The sequence below is a fragment of the Populus euphratica genome, unplaced genomic scaffold (assembly GCF_000495115.2).
Source record: "Populus euphratica unplaced genomic scaffold, PopEup_1.0 scaffold50.1, whole genome shotgun sequence".
NCBI lineage: Eukaryota > Viridiplantae > Streptophyta > Magnoliopsida > Malpighiales > Salicaceae > Populus > Populus euphratica.
This window is the reverse complement of record NW_011499870.1, coordinates 1,915,477-1,934,978: the sequence shown is the minus strand read 5'-3', so window position 1 is coordinate 1,934,978 and position 19,502 is coordinate 1,915,477. Positions and strand designations below refer to the sequence as shown.

The 19,502-nt window shown below is 31.6% G+C and overlaps 2 protein-coding genes across 5 annotated transcripts; one reads left to right on the top strand and one right to left on the bottom strand.

Annotated features, from left to right (window-relative positions):
- The first annotated feature begins 9,549 nt into the window (after window positions 1–9,549).
- Window positions 9,550–12,785, top strand: LOC105127166 (probable lactoylglutathione lyase, chloroplast). The gene is made up of 9 exons (XM_011028329.1): window positions 9,550–9,885; window positions 9,983–10,133; window positions 10,247–10,371; window positions 10,504–10,568; window positions 10,846–11,058; window positions 11,215–11,262; window positions 11,555–11,662; window positions 11,834–11,974; window positions 12,591–12,785. The coding sequence occupies exons 1-9, from the start codon at window positions 9,675–9,677 to the stop codon at window positions 12,630–12,632; spliced, it is 1,104 nt and encodes a 367-aa protein (XP_011026631.1). The 5' UTR covers window positions 9,550–9,674; the 3' UTR covers window positions 12,633–12,785.
- Window positions 12,632–15,781, bottom strand: LOC105127167 (phosphoinositide binding protein). 4 transcript variants are annotated; one of them, XM_011028333.1, is made up of 9 exons: window positions 15,403–15,769; window positions 15,044–15,315; window positions 14,724–14,798; window positions 14,489–14,557; window positions 14,022–14,394; window positions 13,555–13,719; window positions 13,387–13,436; window positions 13,154–13,211; window positions 12,632–13,072 (listed from the first exon to the last, which is right to left on the bottom strand). In XM_011028333.1, the coding sequence occupies exons 1-9, from the start codon at window positions 15,530–15,532 to the stop codon at window positions 12,879–12,881; spliced, it is 1,386 nt and encodes a 461-aa protein (XP_011026635.1). In that variant the 5' UTR covers window positions 15,533–15,769; the 3' UTR covers window positions 12,632–12,878. The 4 variants fall into 4 exon arrangements, with proteins under 4 accessions (XP_011026635.1, XP_011026632.1, XP_011026633.1 ...); XM_011028330.1 differs by having other exon boundaries at window positions 12,632–13,211; window positions 15,403–15,781; XM_011028331.1 differs by having other exon boundaries at window positions 12,632–13,211; window positions 14,724–14,789; window positions 15,403–15,780.
- Between the last annotated feature and the right edge of the window lie 3,721 nt (window positions 15,782–19,502).

Genomic DNA, 19,502 nt, shown 5'->3' with positions numbered 1-19,502 from the left:
CAGATATGACCCAATTACCGAACAGTGTTCTTGTTTGGACTGCACCAGCATCTTTTTTCTAAGCTTGGCAATCTCTTTATCCTTTAAATTTCAGTTCTTAAACTCATCAATCAATCTTTTCATTTGTATGATAGGCCTGCATTTAAAATGAACATTTACCATAAATTAAAGGTATCTTATATTATTAGATATGTTATTATAAAACATGTTTTAGTTAAGGAGTTATTAATACTTCAAGTGTAAAATAATAGTATAAAACTTTGATAAAAATAAATATTTAAGTACTAATCATAGGACAACCTTATCCTGATTATCATTCTAGCCTCCATATCACCTTCAATCACACCAATCATTGCTACGACAAAGACATCTTATGAAGCTTGGAAAAATCTAAAAACTCTATATGATGGCTGATTAGGAACTCGTGCTATTGACACAACCAAAAGATTGATATCTTCTCCAAGAGTGTCGAAGTAATAAATAACCCGGCAAGACTGGGGTAGAACCATAAGGAGGTTAATTGTATAAATTATAAATAACAATAACAACAACAACAATAGTAGTAGTAATAGAAGAAGAAAAAGAAAAAGAAGAAGAAGTTTATGAGAACTTTGAGATGGAAGATCAACGTAAGGATTAAACAATGATAACAATAAATGTCAAGGTTAGAAGATCCACTAATAGTATGTCAAACAAGTATAATATAAACTCTTATTATTCAATTGGAAACCACACATAAAGGAGGTTCCAATCAGATTATAAATTGTTAACATGATTATATTAGTTATCTTATTCAATTAATGTCAATACTTGTAAATGTTGTTAGGCATTCATGATTATAACTTATGTTAACAACAAATCAAGTTTTTTTATAGCATAAGTTAAGTATTAAAGAGTGAACAAGATAACAAATACAAAACATGTTAGTATCAAACATTAAAGTCCATATCAAGTTTACATTATACTTATTCTCACACCATTAGTGTAACCTTTTCACCTTGACATAATTAACTTAGCTAGACATAATGAAAGAAAGCAAAATAGATAAACAAAATAAGAACATAAAAGTTAACTAAGTAAAGGAAAGGAAATGAAAGGCATAAACTTAATATTAATGAAAACAAAGCATAAAAAATACAAAGAGAGAAAGGAAGAGCATGATCTTGATCTGGAAACCAAGATGCCTAAATGCATGGAAAATGCCTCCTTTTATAGGCCAAAAAGAAAAGAAAATGAAAGGCATAAACTTGATATTAATGAAAGCAAAACTTAAGCAATACAAAAATATAAAGAGCGAAAGCAAGAGCATAATCTTAATCTGGAAACGAATATGCCTAAATGCATGGCAAATACCTCCTTTTATAGGCTAAAATTGAAAACTATTGATTTGATGACTAATTGATGAATGGGTAGCCAGCACTTGACTTGGTGACAATCCTTATCTTCTCTTGTCTTTCCATCCACATAAACTAGATCTAAATCCAAGATTTACAGCTCCAGATATGACCCAATTACCGAACAATGTTTCGGTTTGGACTACACTAACATCTCTTTTCTAAGTTTGGCTATCTTTTTATCCTTTTAATTTCAGTTCTTAAGGAAGATCATGACCTCCAAAGCAAGTTTGCATCTTTAACTAGAAAAATCAAAGCACTAGAATTAAAAAAAAAATGGTTATTTAAAAGTTGTTCAAGACATTATGTTAAATCTATGAAACTAGTGAATACTCAACCAATGACAGTCAACCTTGTCTTCTTTTAGGGAATGCCTCCATGAACAACCCTGGTTATAGAAATCACCCAAATTTCAGTTATAAGAGTGATAACAATAATGCACAAACTTCACAGCTACTATTTCAAGCACATTATAATTTCTAAAATTCTTATGAATATGCTTCTCCTTATGCTCCACCTCTTAAAAGAAATTTTAAGAAAATATTGCATGCATTCATTAAAAAAAAGAGACAATCAGTACTTAACTTGTTTAAAGCATAACAAATTTTAAAGATACTCTTGTAAAATTCACATATACTCTTAGTTTTCAAGAGAAAGGTAAGTTTTCATCTCAACCGTAACAAAATCCTAAAAGAAAATATAATATAAGTGCAAGCAACTCTAGAAGCCAACACATAGATCAAGTCAAATCAATCATTACTCCTTACAATAGTAAGATTATTAAAAAACTAATTCTTGAATCTTATGAGAAAGATGACGAGTCAATCCCTAAGGGTAAATAAGGGATTAAACTACATAGATCAAGTCAAATCAATCATTACTCCTTACAATAGTAAGATTATTAAAAAACTAATTCTTGAATCTTATGAGAAAGATGACGAGTCAATCTCTAAGGGTAAAGAAGGGATTAAACCTAAACATTGCAAAGAAACGACTGATTTCCCATCAGTACTTTCATTTTCTCATGTCATGACCAAACAAAGGGAAGTCAATCACGATTCTGAAATCTTTTATACTTTCAAACAGAAGAAATCGAAGACAAAAAAGATATAGAAAATGTTATCATGGATCATTTGTCAAAATTGATAATAGATTTGACATCCAACATCACATCAATTGATGATTATTCATGAATCTTTACCCTCTTAGTTTAATGACTTGGTTTGCTAAAAACATCAATTTTCTTGCTTTAGTATTTTTACCAGCTCAGTAGAGTATTAAAGATAAAATAAAGTTTTTAAGCAACATACAAAACTTTTATTAGGATGACCCTTACTTATTCAAAAATTGTCCTCATAAAATATTTCAAAAATGCATTCTCGACAATAAGATAAGTAATGTCATTAAATTTTGTCACTTTAAGGCACGGGGATATCATTTCTTGTAAAAAAAAAAAAGACTGCAAAAATCTTACAAAGTGGATTTTACTAGCCCACCATGTTTAAGGACTCACATGCATTCTAAAAAATATGTGAAAATTATCAAAAGGTGGGATTTATTTCAAAACATTATGAGTCTTTAGATAATCTTTTATTGACTCTTAAGTATCATCATAATTGAGATATGCATCGTGCAATTCATGACTTATAACTCTATTTTCATAAAGAACATGTTTGGCATAGTCTTGGGAATCTAACTAAAAAAGATCATGTTTGCCAGTTTTTAAGAAAATTAGATAGGAAGCCTGTCATTCTTGAATGTAAAACCAAGGAAAGATGTGAACCACAATCACAACTAATTGTACATACATATGTTTTTTAAAAGAGAGAGAGAGAATTCAGCTGGCTTATATATAAGTGGTATAATTGTACTTTCAATTTCTTATCTATAAAATCTTCTCTTCCTTCCTTTCATTTCTACTCAACCCACATATATAACAGATATAGAAGTGTGTAAAAATGGTAAGTTTCTCAAGTCATCAAATAAGAAATATTTTTGTTTTCGGTGGATCCATTCCTGAAAAAAAAAATAAGTTTTTAGAATTAGCAAATCATCTTGGTCGACTACTAGTTGAGAAAAAGATTCATATAGTATATGGGGGAGGCAACTTTGGGTTAATAGCTGAATTTTTAAAATGTAGTCATGTTTTGAGGATTGTTCTCAAAGTTTTAGCAAAAAGGAACATCATTAGAAAAATAATTGGAGAGTAACTATAGGTCCGTACAATGTCTAATCAAATGAATGCAATGTTTAAACATGTTGATGTCTTCATTGCCTTACCAGGTAGTCTAGGCACATTGGAAGAGATCTTTCATATTTCCTCTTAGGCCCAATTGAACATTCACCATAAACTCATAAGTTTGTTAAATGTTAATGACTTTTATGATAAGTTGTTGTGGTTTCTTGATCATACTGTAGAACAAGAATTTCTACCATTTTTAGCATGAAAAATCATAATCTTTGCTATTATTGTTGAATAATTGATTGACCAACTATAATCTTTCATCCCTATAGTTGATCCCTCCATGAGTCACATAAATTGGTCAACTAAAAAAAACATAAAAAGCTTATATTGGATTTGAGCCTTTGTTTGTGAGTCCTTGTGTCTTTTGGTTTTATTAATAGCATATTATTTTATTTTTTTATTTCTTATATTTGTTTAAGTGTGATTCAGGTTTGTCAGTATTTGGTATTTTAGGTGATGTCTTCTATCTTTCTACCTTTAGGTTGGCGGGAAAGGGTAGTGATTGATATATATATATATATAAAACAACTAACTGTGTTTTCTATTTCATAAACCATTTGACAAAACTGTTATTAGGATGGTAGAAAAAAGAGGAATTTTATTGATTTTTAAGATGCATCTTGGTAAATATTTTTCAATGGTTATTTGCAATATTCATAACAAGGTCTATCACATACTTTCTCTTAAAATATTCAAGTTTACAAACTCTTGTTTTATTATCAATTGATTATATTCATATATTTATTACACAATTATTCATAAACCTTCATTTTCACACACACACACACACACTTTAACATATGATTGTTGGTTACATATTGAATTTTTATATTATTTATATTTTTTTGTTATAGGTAATAACTAAAGGAAAGAGACACTATATAATCTGCAAAACAAAAAAAAACAAAAAAATATATATAATAAATGTAAATAAATAAATAAATAAAAATATAGATAAATTTGATTTTATAGCCTCCCTATCCTAAGCAATTAAGTCCAAAGGAGTGTTTTAACACCTAATACCCTAAAGTCAACTGACTTGAGAGCTACTGGCTTAATGTTTGTTACACGAGTTAAGGAGAAAAGCTTAAGGGAATCAAACATTGCACTATCTACATATTAGTATTTGCAACCCGAGTTATTAAGCTTGAAGAGGTGTCTCAACACCTAATACCCTAAGACCAACTAGTCTAGGAGTCATTAGTCGAAAGCTCGTTACATGAGTTAAAGATACATTATATTATATACATACATACATACATATATATATATATAAGAGAAAAAAATAATCCTAACCCAAGAAAGTTAAACTTAAACATTACAACAAAATTCTATTTTCATCCGAGTAAAGCCTCATAACTATATGTTAATTTATTGAGCATAAAAAAAGGTTTACTATTGATTAGTACTTAAAAGTACATTGTTATCAATATTTTATATCATCATTTTACACTTGAGTTATTAATAACTCCTTAACTAGAGTATGTTTTATAATAACATATCTAATAAATATAAGATACCTTTAATTGATGATAAATATTTATCTTAAATACAGGCCTATCATATAATAAAATGATTGATTGATGAGTTTAATTACTGAAAATGAGAAGATAAAGAACGGGCTAAGCTAAGAAAAAATATGTTAGTTCAATCCAAACTGGAACACTATTGAGTTAATGAGTCATATTTAGAGTTGTAAATCTTGGATTTCAGTTTGGTTTACATGGCTAGGAAGCTAAGACACGGGCTTAAAGATTCATGATAGTCTAAGACTCAATTATACCATTTGAAAGTCCAAATCTTAGCATCAAAATATAAGTCTGAATCTGTCATACAGCTTAGACATTGTTCAATGTTCAATCAATATCTCGAGTTCTAAAAGTCCAAATTATTTATATGTTTTTTGTTGGAAAGCTGAGACAATTTCCTAGATTTATGTTGTATAACACTTTGTACAACAAATACTTGGCACTTTCATAACTCAACCATATAGTATAACCTACATATGTGTTATGAAAGGAATTTGATTTATTGTTAACATAAGTTATATTCATGAATACCTAACAATATTTACAAATATTAGCATTATTTGAATAAGATAAACAATATAATCATGTTACAATTTATAATCCGATTGGAACCTCTTTTATATGTGGTTTCTAATTAAAAAAAAAAAGTTTATATTATACTTATTTGAAATATCATTAGTGGATCCTTTAACCTTGACAATTATTTTATCCTAATTGATCCTTTAACCTTGACAATTATTTTATTCTAATTGAATCCTTACATCAATATTACATCTCAAAACACTCTTCAACTCCTTTTCTGTTATTATCTATTTCTTTATTTATAGTTTCTACAATTAACCCCCCTATAATTCAATCCTAGTCTTACCAGGTTATTTATTACTTCGACACTCCTACACTTGGAAGAAGACATCAATCTTTGATAGTGTCACCTATAAAGTCTATCACTTAATATACGTGACTAAACTCTTATGCATGTGTAGAAAGTGAATAAAAGAGAAAAGAGAAAAAAAAAAAAACAAAACAAGACAAAGCAATAAAAAAGAAACAAAAGTTAGATAAAAGGAATGAAAACATAAGACAATAAAATAAAATATATAATTTATACAGTAATTTACCTCCCCGACAACAGCGCTAAAAACTTGACACAATCAAAAGATTGATGTCTTCTCCCAAGTGTAGGAGTGTTGAAGAAATAAATAAACCAGCAAGATCAAGATCGAACCATAGGGAGGTTAACTATATAATAATAATAATAATAATAATAAGAAGAAGAACAACAACAACAACAACAACAAAAACAATAATAATAATAATAAGTTAAAAAGAACTTTAAAATGTAAGATTAATATGAGAATTAAACAATGATAAAAATAATTGTTAAGGTTAGAAGATGTATTAATGGTATTTCAAACAAGTATAATATAAACTTTTTTTATAACTCAACTAGAAACCACACATAAAGGAGATTCCAATCGGATTATAAATTGTTAACATAATTATATTAGCTATCTTATTCTAATACTTGTAAATGTTGTCAGGTATTCATAATTATAACATATATTAACATCAAATCAAGTTCCTTTCATGGTATAGGTATCGGTTATACCATACGGTTGGGCTATGAAAGTGCCAAGTATTTGTTGTACCAAGGGTTATACAATATAAATCTAGATTAACCATTTAATAAGCAAAGTATTAAAAATGAACAAGATAACAAATACAAAACATGTTAGTATCAAGCATTAAAGTCCATGTTGAGTTTATACTATATTTATTTTTACACCATTAGTGTTACCCTTTCTCCTTGACATAATAAATTTAACTAAACATAATGAAAGAAAGAAATATAAATAAACAAGATAAGAACATAAATAAGATATAAGTTAACTAAGAAAAGAAAATAAAAGGCATAAATAAGGGATTAATGAAAGCAAAACTTAAGCATTACAAAAATATAAAGAAAGAGAATAAGAACATGATCTTGATCTCAAAACCAAGATTCTTAAATGCATGACAAATGCCTCCTTTTATAGACAAATGCCTCCTTTTATAGGCTAATATTTGACTTGATGACAATCCTTATCTTCTTTTCTTAACAAAATATTATTGCTAACTACAGAATTTGAACAAACTATCTCCATGAAAGTCTTAGAAAATTGCCTTTGCTTTTTAACAAAAAAAATCGATGCATTTGGACTTCTAGAACTTGATATATGAGCTAAATACTAAATAGTGTCTAGGTTGCAGGATAGATTCAAATTTCTTCGTTGTTACTACAAATTAAACTTGAAAATAGCCTTTTTAAATCTTGGAATCCACATAAAAGGTTTAAACCTATGTCTTAGCTTTCTATCCATATAGAGCATACCTAAATCCAACTTCTACAACTCCAGTTATGATCCAATAATCGAATGGTGTTCCAGTGTGAACTGAACCAGCATCTTTATTATAAGCTTAGCTTTCTCTTTATCTTCTCAATTTCAGCAGTTAAACTCATCAATCAATGTCTTGATTTATGTGATAGGCCTATATTTAAGATGAACATTTACAACAAATTAAAGATATCTTATATTATTATATATGTTATTATAAAATATACTCTAATTAAAGAGTTATTAATACTTCAAGTGCACAATGATGATATAAAACCTTGATAAAAATATACTTTTAAGTACTAATCACACCTCCAAGCCAGCTTATTACTATTCCCTAGCAATCAAAGTGTTAAAATAGAAAAATAATTTACAAGTTTCACAAAGCAAGGCATTCATCATTTAACTTTCATTAATATATCCAAATAAACAAACTCTCATTAAATTTATATATCTACTTCATACTTCTTAAACAAAATATTAATAAACTTTTATTTTTTCCTTAATATATCAACATATAGTTATGATTCATATGGCAATAAAGAAGTTTTTACAAGGTGATGATGATATTATATTAGTCATATAAAAGAGCTTGCTTATTCCTAATGGTAATTATGATGATGATTGGCTATGCGTTAATCTTTTTCATTTGACTTGTACCATCAAAGATAAGAGATGTAATTTGATTATTGATATCGATAGCTAAAAGAAAGTTGTGTCAATCAAGGAAGTACACAAGTTAAAGATCAAGATAAATAAGCAAACTAAACTCTATACACTGAATCGGCTTAATTGAGACAACATAGTAATCATGAACAAATGATGTGTTGTTTTGTTTTTTTATTTAAATAGATATTTTAACAGTGTTTGTTGTGATATGATTGATATCTATGAATATGTGTTATTTACTATCATGACAATATGACAAGAATATCATGCATGATGAATAACATGACATATATATGCCCTTTGTATAAAAGGAGAAAAGCATTGGTACCTAAAAGAGTTAGGAAAATTGTTAATAGTAAAGATAAAAATTATTGTTTTTATCCTAATTTATGAAAGGAAAACAAGAAAGAGAAAAAGAAGAATATGAATAATTATAATGGTTTAGGAAAGAAAACAATGTGCAATAGATCATTAAAAATTACTAATAGTTTTACAAAGATTACGAGTGTTTTGAAAATAATTATTGATTTGTTTTATGTGAATTGAATGAATTAACTATATAGTGTGAGATGCATTTTCTAGCGTAATTAAGACTTGAATTGGTTTTTCCTTTAATTTTATGTTTTTTAGATTGTTGAATTTTAGATTTATTTAGGGACTTTAAACCTTTTAAATAGAAAAACAACTAAAAGATAAATATTTATTAATAAAATTTCAAATTAAGATTTTATATAATGACTCTATTTGATAAAATGTTAGATTTTTTTTTTGTTCTCCTAATACATCATACTATATATTTCTAGTAGAAAGTTTTGAAAAGCTTAACATAAGAATGGGTGAAGATGTAGTGACCAGGGCAAGGTGAGTTTTTTTTTTTTTTGGTAGAATTGAGTCCATTTCTCGTAAACATAAAAGTATCCATTTAGCTCAAGTAGTAAAATTAGAAAGTTAGAATATGGGCCTTAAACAAAAGCTTTAGCATCTTTAATAGTAAAAGCCATTTAAAAAAATCAAATTATTAATATAATGTTTTGAATAATATAAATATAATTTTAATGGGAAAAAGTCATCCTAACAACCTATTTATACATTAATATATTTGATATTAATATTTTTGGCTTTTTTGAGAAAAGTTGAGGAGATGAAAAAAATATTTAAATAATCTATTTTAATGTTTTTGACTTTTTAATATATATATATATATTATTTTGGTTTTTTATTTGGCTATTCTTTTAAAGCTAGAAACCAAGAAGAAGAAAAACTAAAATTTATTTTATTTTATTTCTGGTCTTCATTTAACTCTTGCGTTGAGGATGTCTTTAAAGCCAGTAGCAAAACCTGCAAGTGGAGTGGATAACATGGGAAACAATTAGAAGTCAGAAACAGTTTTAACCAAGCACGGATACGAAGACAGACGAAACTATAAACAGAGAAAGAAAGAGAAAGAGAAGGGATCTACAAAATGTTAAGAACAGTAACAGCACCGTCATTATCTTTTTCTTCTTCTTCTACTTGTCTCATTGTCTCAGCACAGAATAATTCTTATCTTATCCCACATTCCTTGAAACTTTCTTCCCCATTGATTGGTAATATTAACAAGAGTAATAGTAACAGAATAGTCACTTGCAATTACAATCCTTCAAGAAGACTGGCTCTTTTTCAACTTGGAGCTGGTAAGCTAGAACCCTTCACTTCTCTTTATCCTTTACTACTAAATGTTATATTTGCTAATGCTTAAACTGATATTAAGTATACCGGGATTCTTTATAGTTATCCCACAATTACAGTTCTTAAGTGGAAACTTAGCACCCGCAAGAAGTAGTGATGTTACTGGCCAAAATGTGCTAGAGTGGGTCAAGAATGACAAAAGAAGAATGCTTCATGTCGTTTATAATGTTGGGGACTTGGACAAGACTATAAAGTATGTCTCTTTAGTTCCTTTATTTGATGCAAAGATTGTTCTTTCTTAGCGTAGCAATGTGAGGTTTGCTGTAATTGTGGATAATTTTATGGTTGCTAAATGGGGATTTGCAGATTTTATACTGAATGTCTGGGAATGAAGCTGTTAAGGAAACGTGATATACCTGAAGAAAGTTTTAGCAATGCTTTTCTTGGATACGGACCTGAAGGCACTAACTTTACTGTTGAACTTACTTATAGTGAGTAATTACCCTTTTTTCGATTTTTATCAGTAATTGGATTTGTGTATTATCGTTTTATGCAGATTTTTGTATCGACATTTGGTGCTTCAAAAGATTTTTTGGTCTTTTCAATTTTTCTAATGCTCGCAGATTATGGAGTTGACAAGTATGACATTGGAGATGGGTTTGGACATTTTGGTATTGCAGTAGAAGATGTAAGTTACTCTTTCTTAAAAATTGTTTGCTTGCCCGGAATTTGATTGCTGAACGTATTCTTGAAATACTTGCTTGCATGAATATTTTTACTTGCTGAAAAATTTAACAATCTCTCACAATGCCGTACCACAAATAAAAAAAATAAAAGAGAGGTTTTGAATTTCATGGGCTTGCAATCCAGCGAATTGTGAGGTGACTAGGGAGTTGTAATGTCAATTTCATAAGGTCAAATTCATGAACTTACGCTGGGTATGTATTTAATTTTCATCAATGCAGGTTGCCAGGACAGTTGATCTTGTTAAGGCAAAGGGGGGCAAGGTTACTAGAGAACCAGTTCCTGATAAAGGTGGAAGTACAAAGATTGCTTTTGTTGAAGACCCGAACGGTTATAAGTTTGAGCTCTTGGAGAGAGGCCTTACGCCTGAGCCCCTGTGCCAAGTGATGCTTCGAGTGGGTGATCTTGACCGCTCCATAAATTTCTATAAGAAGGTAATCAGTAATTCATGCTGGCAGAAGCTTCTATGTTCAATGAAATTAGTTAGTTGCACTTGCTTCTTCAGCTGTCATCACTGGACACTGCCTGGAGTTCTGATGCTTTCCTTTTCTTTTTTATCGTACTGATGTTTTTCTTTCTTGAATTTGAAGTCTTTTGGCATGGAGCTTCTACGCAGAAGGGATAACCCTGAGTACAAGGTAAAATGATTGCCCATTCTGCCTCGCATCAAATGGCATTGGTTTTTTTCTTTTCTTTTTCTGGCCATCTGCATAACCAATGGAATATATGGGTCAGTTTTGATCTAAGTTGCTAAGAAACTTGACACTGCTGCACCAAATTCATGGTTTCTATTACACCATTTTTGTTATTTATTTGGTGTCCTTGAAGTTATCAGTTTTTCTCTACAGAAGCATTTCCCATTTTCCTCAAGTGCATTGTAAGACATAATATGCCAGTCTAATTGGGTGGTTGTTATTTCTACCTTCACAGTATACGGTAGCCCTGATGGGTTATGGTCCTGAAGATAAAAATGCAGTGCTGGAGCTGACGTATAACTATGGGATTACAGAATACAACAAGGGAAATGGTTATGCGCAGGTAAATTCTTAGCTTCTCCAGCAGCATATACTACAGTAATCTAGTTTCGCACCATTTAAATCATTCTTGCCGACCATGGTCACGTATTATGTCATATCTTTTAGTCTTCTCATCTGGTTTTTATTCTATGTTGTTATATGTGAAAATTCACTGTTTATATCTCTCTACCAGATTGCCATAGGCACAGATGATGTCTATAAGAGTGCAGAGGCTGTCAAGCAGTGTGGAGGGAAAATTATCCGTGAACCTGGGCCTATACCAGTTATCAACACCAAGATTACTGCTTGCTTGGATCCTGATGGTTGGAAATCGGTATGTTTTTTTATATTTTCTGTTTATCTTTTGCTATCATGGTTCTCTAACTGTATCTATAAGTATTTCTGACTGTAGTTTCCTCTACATAAAAAGTCATCTAGTTTTTACTTTCTCGTGATTTGTTGCTTTGGCCAAATTCATAGTTTCTTGAAGATTGGGATTTGTGATTACATAATAGGGTAAGTGTACAAGGAAAATGCTTCTTTTTTTTTTTCCAGGAAAATCTTGGGCTATTGAAACCTAGAAAGTTAGTTAAAAAATTCTTATGTGCTTGTGCTCTGTGAGGAATTTAGATGTGAATTGAGTTCACCCTGGCTACGAGAGTCAGCGATTGCACTAACAAAGTCAGCGAAGATTTTGTAATGCCTTTGTCGAGAATTTTTTTTCTAGTGGATAATCATTTATAAATCAGTTGATGATCCGAGACAATATTGATTAGAACAGGACATATGCAAACTAATTTCCTTATCGTCCACTCATGCGAGATGAAGAGATCAGCTTAAAATATCCAATTTTTGGTTTACGTATAAATGATTTCAAGGGTAGTTTATTCTCTATGGTAAGATGTGTTAATGCACATGAAATGATCTGTTGAGCTTTCCTCGTCTTGCAGGTCTTCGTTGATAATGTAGACTTTTTGAAGGAAATGGAGTAACCATGACAACTGCAACATTTCTTTATTAAATCCATAGGAAGATTCTTGACAATTTTGACAGCCTCCTTTTCTCACCAGAAACCCCTCAATTTACCATGTACATATATGATTGTAACGGTTGTTATTAGTGCAATTCTTGTTGCCCTCGCCCAATACATGTCAACTAAGCCTGAGATGCAATTTCCATGTTAATTGCTTTGCAAAGTCTAAATCTAGTTTTGCAGCAATCCGAAATTGTTGTGGATTTTATGTTAGGCTGGTACGGCAATTCAGCATATGCTGAATCCCCTCCGTCCACATCTGTTTGTCAGCCTTGCTGCATTCAAACTCTATAACTCTTTCAACCGTTTTTATCGCAAAGTAAGCTCTACGCCCACTCCAGTCTCCCTTATCCCTTCCAGGCCATGCTAGGATGTCAGCGTAGACTCCAGAGACTACACCTGCAATTACAGCATAGCTATAATCAGTTGATGGACGAAGAGAGGTAATGGGATTTGTTCTGGGTTTGAGACTCTGCTTACACTTTTTCTTTTTTGTGAATGTTCCTCCCATGTGCGTACTTTTCATTTTAACTATCACCTGCTTCAATTCAATTTTTTAGTTAAGAAAAATGCAAGAAAACGTTATAGAGAAAATTAACAAAACCCACAAAATTAGCTTTTATGTCCTAAAGAGAGTGGGAAATTGATTCAATTCGTTGCTTGGAATGGTTAATATAGCTGCATGATGCATTGCATGTCCCCTGCCTTTTTACCTGCCAATTTGAGTTGATGTTAAACGAAACTCGTTTCCAATGAAGAGCTCCTGCCATCAATATTTGTGTGATGGTTAGTGCGGGTTCCAGCTTGCTTATGGAGCATGTTAATGTAACTGTACCACTAAATCATGAACCTTTAGAGTATCAACTTTTCAAAACTTGTACCTTTCCTTGTACGCTTGAGAAGCTCTCCTCCTTTAGTCACAAAGTTCAGTGCAGCTGTGATGTTTGCTTCTTTGTCTTCTTCGCCCTTTTCCTCCCCCAGAGCAAAGGCTGTAGTTCCAGGCCCCTTTTGCATCCTTGCCCTTAGTGTGGCTGCTCCTCTCAAGGCTGCATTTGTAAATGTTTTCATAAAGTAGGCATCACTTCATATCATTTAGGAATTGTAACATCAACAGGAAAGTATTCGATTCCTTGAGTTAGTTTCTTCCCGCCATGCCCCATTTCAATCTTGAATGGTGCCCACTTGAGGTCTAATTGCATTTTAGCCTCTAGGTTTTATACCTAATGTCATTGTGTATCATCTTTAGATGCACTTGTGAATTTGTCGTGTCTTAAAAGTAAAGACGACGGAATTTTGAACCATAAAGGCTTGATATAATTTATGGGCAATTGAAGTAATATTCTGTCACCTGTAGCTGCTCCAGCTGTTAGGGTCATGACATCTCCATTAGTCCTTGCATTAATTGCAGAGTTGACAACAGTTAAGATTTGGTCATGATCAGCTCCCATGTCCTCTGCAATCTCAATGCAGTGAGATGCTACTAAAGCTGCTGCTGATGCCACCGCAGAAGACAGTTTGGAAGGCGTCTTCTTCTGGGTTGCTGCCAATTCTGCTGACATTGCATTTGAAGCAGCTAGTGCAGCAACAGCAGCAGCAACCCCTGCCACAGATACAGCTGCATGCACTTGAGCATTTTGGGTTCTGATCTCCTGCTTCTTCCTCTCTTTCTGATCCTTCAGCCATCTTCCCATCGTTCTCCCTTTTAATATGCTCTTGTATAGCTGCAGAGAGTAAAGCAATAATAAGCATACATAAAAAATTAAAAAAAAAGGCTTGCGAGTTGATATATTTTGCTGAATTTTAATAATAAAGTACCCCATTTTTTAGCAACTGCTGACTGGAAAGAAATTCTGGAGTGAGTGCTTGATGAAGTAAAAATAATTCCTGCATCAGTGCATTTATTGCTATTAGAAGTGTATAGAAACAATTGTTTAGTGTTGAGCTGGGAAAGGATCCCAAATTCACTGATTTCCTATGGGTCATATATAGTCATTTTCAATTGTTCGGTAGCATTCCAAAGTAACACTAAAGGAGAGACAATAAACGCTACCTTCATTTCTTCACTGTCTCTTGGCGAGATCGGAGGGCTGCCAGTGCTACCACCACTTGGGAACTGCTGGAGCAGCTATAATATTTAGGTTTGAGGAAACATGTAAAAGAAAAACATGACAGGCATTGAGACGCTATTTCATATTGAATAATCAATCTATCAGTTTCATGTAATTTTTTGAAGAAACCAGTAGACAGTTGCTCACATAGAACATCCTACTTAACTCGAACAAGCCCCTTCGTTCTGGGGAAATGTGTGACTGCATCATGAAGACATAACCAGCATTTTTTAAAAGCTTGTATTAAAGCTAAGGATCTTACTGATTCCTTCGAAGTTGTGGAGCTTGCATCTTGAGCTTCAGCTTCAGCGGAACAAAAACATGAAGCCTTCTCAACATTATCGATGGCCACATGAGTATTGGAAAGAGCTTTAGAGAGCTCCATAGCTGAAACGCTCCATGATCTTGCAAGGAACTCCATAGACTCAGTAGGAGTTTCAGGTGCAGCACATGATACTGGTAGCCAAGAAGCAGGGCCATTTTCATCAATGTTTTCCAGCTTTTGTAACAAGGTCTTAGTGCTGCAAGAACTCACTGAATCACAAAAAAAAAACCATGAAGTTAGTGCTCCATTTTACACAGCAAAAAAAAGCATACTCTAAAGTCATGAAAAAAGCTTACTTCTAAGCTTTGCTACATCACTTTGCTGAGACTCAAGTATCTGGCCTTCGGTGCAACTTCTCATGGTAAAGAAGAAAAAAGCAAGAACCAGGGTAATGAAGAGAGGAAGAATAGTGGGATATTTAAACATGAGCCTTAAAAAAGGATCGAGGCACACATTCTTTGCAACAAGAAAAGGGGCCCTCAATAAAGATAGTTCATCTTTGTCCTCAACTTAAGCAGTACTTGCTTTTGATCTCCACTCTTTTGTGCTTGATACATAAAGAGCTAAAGACCCTTTTTTTTTTTCTTGAGCGGCTGGATTCATGATTGCTAGGATTCTCCTTTGTCTCCACTATCACTGTAAGGAAAGAAATGGGATCTTGTCAAGAGAATGCAAGCATCATTCGTGAATAGAACAACTGCTCTATTTCCATCTAAATTCTTTTCACCATCAGGTAAAAAAGCAAGCACAATCAAGAGATGAGATTAAAAAACAATCCCTTTTCTGGTTGCTATTAAGACAACAAATTGAACGCTTGGTGAAAGTATATAATTGCATAGAAATTGGAGTATAGGAGGAAATTCCTCCTTTATTTGAATTACAGAAATAGGAAGGGGAAAAAGTTGCTATTAAGACAACAAATTGAACGCTTCGTGAAAGTATATAAGTGCTTAGAAATTGGAGTATAGGAGGTAATTCCTCCCTTGTTTGAATTACAGAAATAGGAAGGGGAAAAGGAAGTGCTTGAGAAGAAAGCTTTCAGACTCAGAGCATGTGGGTGATGTAGGCCACATTTTCAAGCTTCCACATTTTTAACCCCTCGCATTCATTTTCCCTGCTTTTTGCCTTGACCTGTGCTGACTGAGCCTTTTTGACTCCAAAAGAACAAAAATTTTGGCACTACTGTCTTTTCGAAACAAGGAAAAGAACACCCTTCATTTTCAGGTTTTGTGATAAGTCTAAAATTATTCTGCATTTTCCTAACTGTAGCTTTCTTTTAAACATGATTGGTTGGAATGAAGTTGATTTTTAATATTAGTACACAACAAAACTATTTAAAATTTTAATTCAATCGGTTCAATAAGAATTAACTTGAAATAATTAAAAAATAAAGAATATTTAAATCAATAACACATCAAATCATCATTAAACTAATATTTAAATGTAAAAGAGAATTAGCATCTTTCCCGATAAAAACATTTATAGCCTGCAATATTACAGATATTTATAAAATCACGAGGGGATAACTTAATTAATTATATTTTGAATTTATTTTTTAATCATTATAAATTTAAATATTTTTAAGGTTATTAAAGATTTATATTATTATTAACTTTAAAATTTATAAATTTAATTTAGACATACACAAGTTAATTCAAATATTTACAATAATAAAAAAAATACATAGCCCTTATCAAATTTTGATGGCGAAGACAAAATTAAAGATTTATATTATTATTAACTTTAAGATTTATAAATTTAATTTAGATATACACAATAATAAAAAAAATAAATTACATAGACCTTATCAAATTTTGATGGCGAAGACAAGTGACAACCTCGCGAATCCAATGAATCACGAAGCCAATTTAGATTATCCAAACATAGATTACAGTGAACCGGGAAAAAAAAAAAAAAAAGTTTAAACGAACACCACCCGACCGGTCACTGAAAATCTAGGAAATACGATTAAAGTGGCCGGCCGGCTTGGAAACTGCAAATGATAATCAGCTTGCCCAAAACCTGTGATAATCCGGTACGGCCATTTAAATTGAAAATAGGTCCAAAAAGGGAAGTCTTCTAGGAAAAAGCATCTTTTTTTTATTCAAAATAATTTTTTAGGAATTGAAAATAGGTCCAAAAAGGGAAGTCTACTAGGACAAAGCATCTTTTCTTTATTCAAAATAAATTTTTAAGTGTTTTTAAATTGTTTTAATGTGTTAATATTAAAAATAAATTTTAAAAAATTAAAAATATATATTATTTTAACACATTTCAAAACAAAAAACATTATAAATTTTTGGAATTTTTATGTCCCGCTGTTGAGAATAAAATTAAAAATATTATTTAATATATTCCTGAAAAAACAATTAAAAATATATATTATTTTAATATATTCCAAACAAGAAACACTATAAATTTTTGGAATTTTTTATGTACCGCTGTTGAGAATAAAATCAAAAATATTATTTAATATATTCCTTAAAAAAAAAAAAGAATTTAAAAAGCAATCCCTGTACTTTGTAGCTACAAGGAAGACCTACCAAAGCGCGGGTATCTCTGCATTTGCTTTTTTTTCATCATTTGCTTTAAGTCTCATCATGTCTAGCACTTCAAGGTCCCACACCCCATTACCCTGTAAATTCAGTGATTAACCCACATAGCTACTTAATTAATTCATCACCTTCCAGATTGATACTCGTTTTAGGGATCCACAGAGGCTACAGTGTGGGCAGGCTATGATAACAACAATCTATATTATTTGTAGACTCGCACGGACACAATTTGGACAAGCTTATTTTAGAACAGAACATCATCCATCAAAATAATGTTGATACCTTCAACCGCATTATATCCTTTCAAGAAAAATAAAAAATTAAATAAAAGGGTGAGCCCCAAATTCTACCTTGATTCAGGGACTAAACTAAGACATGTGTCAATTGGGTCTTCTAAGTATTCACCTCAAACAAGAAAGTCTAATTTCACCCAAAATTGTATCATGTTATTCCATATTAAATGCATTTAGGGAAAAGAAAATGTACAAACATGGACAATGATACAAGAGAGAGGTTGTTTAAGAGTGTAAAAGTTGTTTTTCAATATACTCTTCGCTCAAGAATACATCCAAATAATTCTTGTTTTTATTTTTTAAAATTTATTTTTTATATTTGTACATTAAAATAATTCAAAAATATTAAAAAATTAGTTTTAAGCAAAAAAAAAAATGAATCTTAGGCAGCCTCTATTTAAACTGTAATTCTAAATAGGGGCTAAGAACAAAACATTTTTTTTGGCATAAAACAAATTGACCACATTGAATGTCAGATTCAGAGAAATGGTGTAAAAAGAATACCCTTTGGTCATGAAAAATAATTTTTTTGTTCATGATACTTATGCTAAAAATGCGATGCAAGAAATGGCTGTGGTGGTGAATATTTGTTGGTGGCAGACCAGAAACAACGGCTGTGGCAGCAATGATACTATCCATGATGACGAGGGCAACCATGATGGGGGATCATGAGGTAGTATAGCATGTTGAAGACAATGCAGGTGACTAGTTCAGTCGCAGTGAATTCACTGGCATTGGTGCGAACGAAAACTTAATCATAGTAATTATACCAAGAACTATACATGGCTTAAGCGTGGGTGAATCTCATATCATCTATGTTTCTGTCGGAATATTTAACTACACAAATGAAAACTCTACCGAATAAATGAACAGAGGTCGAGTGTTACCCTTTCAACTCATAACAGTCTAGAAGGTAGAACTTCTCGTCTTGCACCATGATCAAGGAAGAGAAAACAGTAGCCTTGTAGTGTGCCCCATGGGAGCCTGTAGCACTGAAATGATCCAGGGGCCGCATGGAATTATTGCAACATTATAATGGAGCACGACTTCTAAAGATAAAATTGAGAATTTTGCACCCATAATGGTGATTGGTGGAGCATATCAAAGGAAAACTAAATTATCAATACCTCATAATCTAGAACAAATCGGTCATTTCTGATTGAAAAACCATTGAAAAAGAAAATGTCAATGCCTCTGGTTTCTATTCAATCCAGAGCTTTATTTAAAAGTAAATTACCTGCGGCTGTTAGTCTATCAGCTGCCTCCTCTGCTGGTAGTAGAAGTAGCTTAGCTCTCCAAAGATATCAAGCATTCTGCATAACATAATTCTTCAAACCTGTGTCAGTGTCAATGAGTTTCATATTCCTATAGAAGCAAACACATGAACAAATAATGAAGCATACATCACAGATTGAAAGTAAATTTAAATGTGAGACATGGTATGAACCCACAAAGGACGACCTTGTTAATAATTTTTAAGATATGCATTATGAATACGCTTCTCTTCCATTTCCCTATGGAATTTCTGAAGTATCCATCATGTTCTTC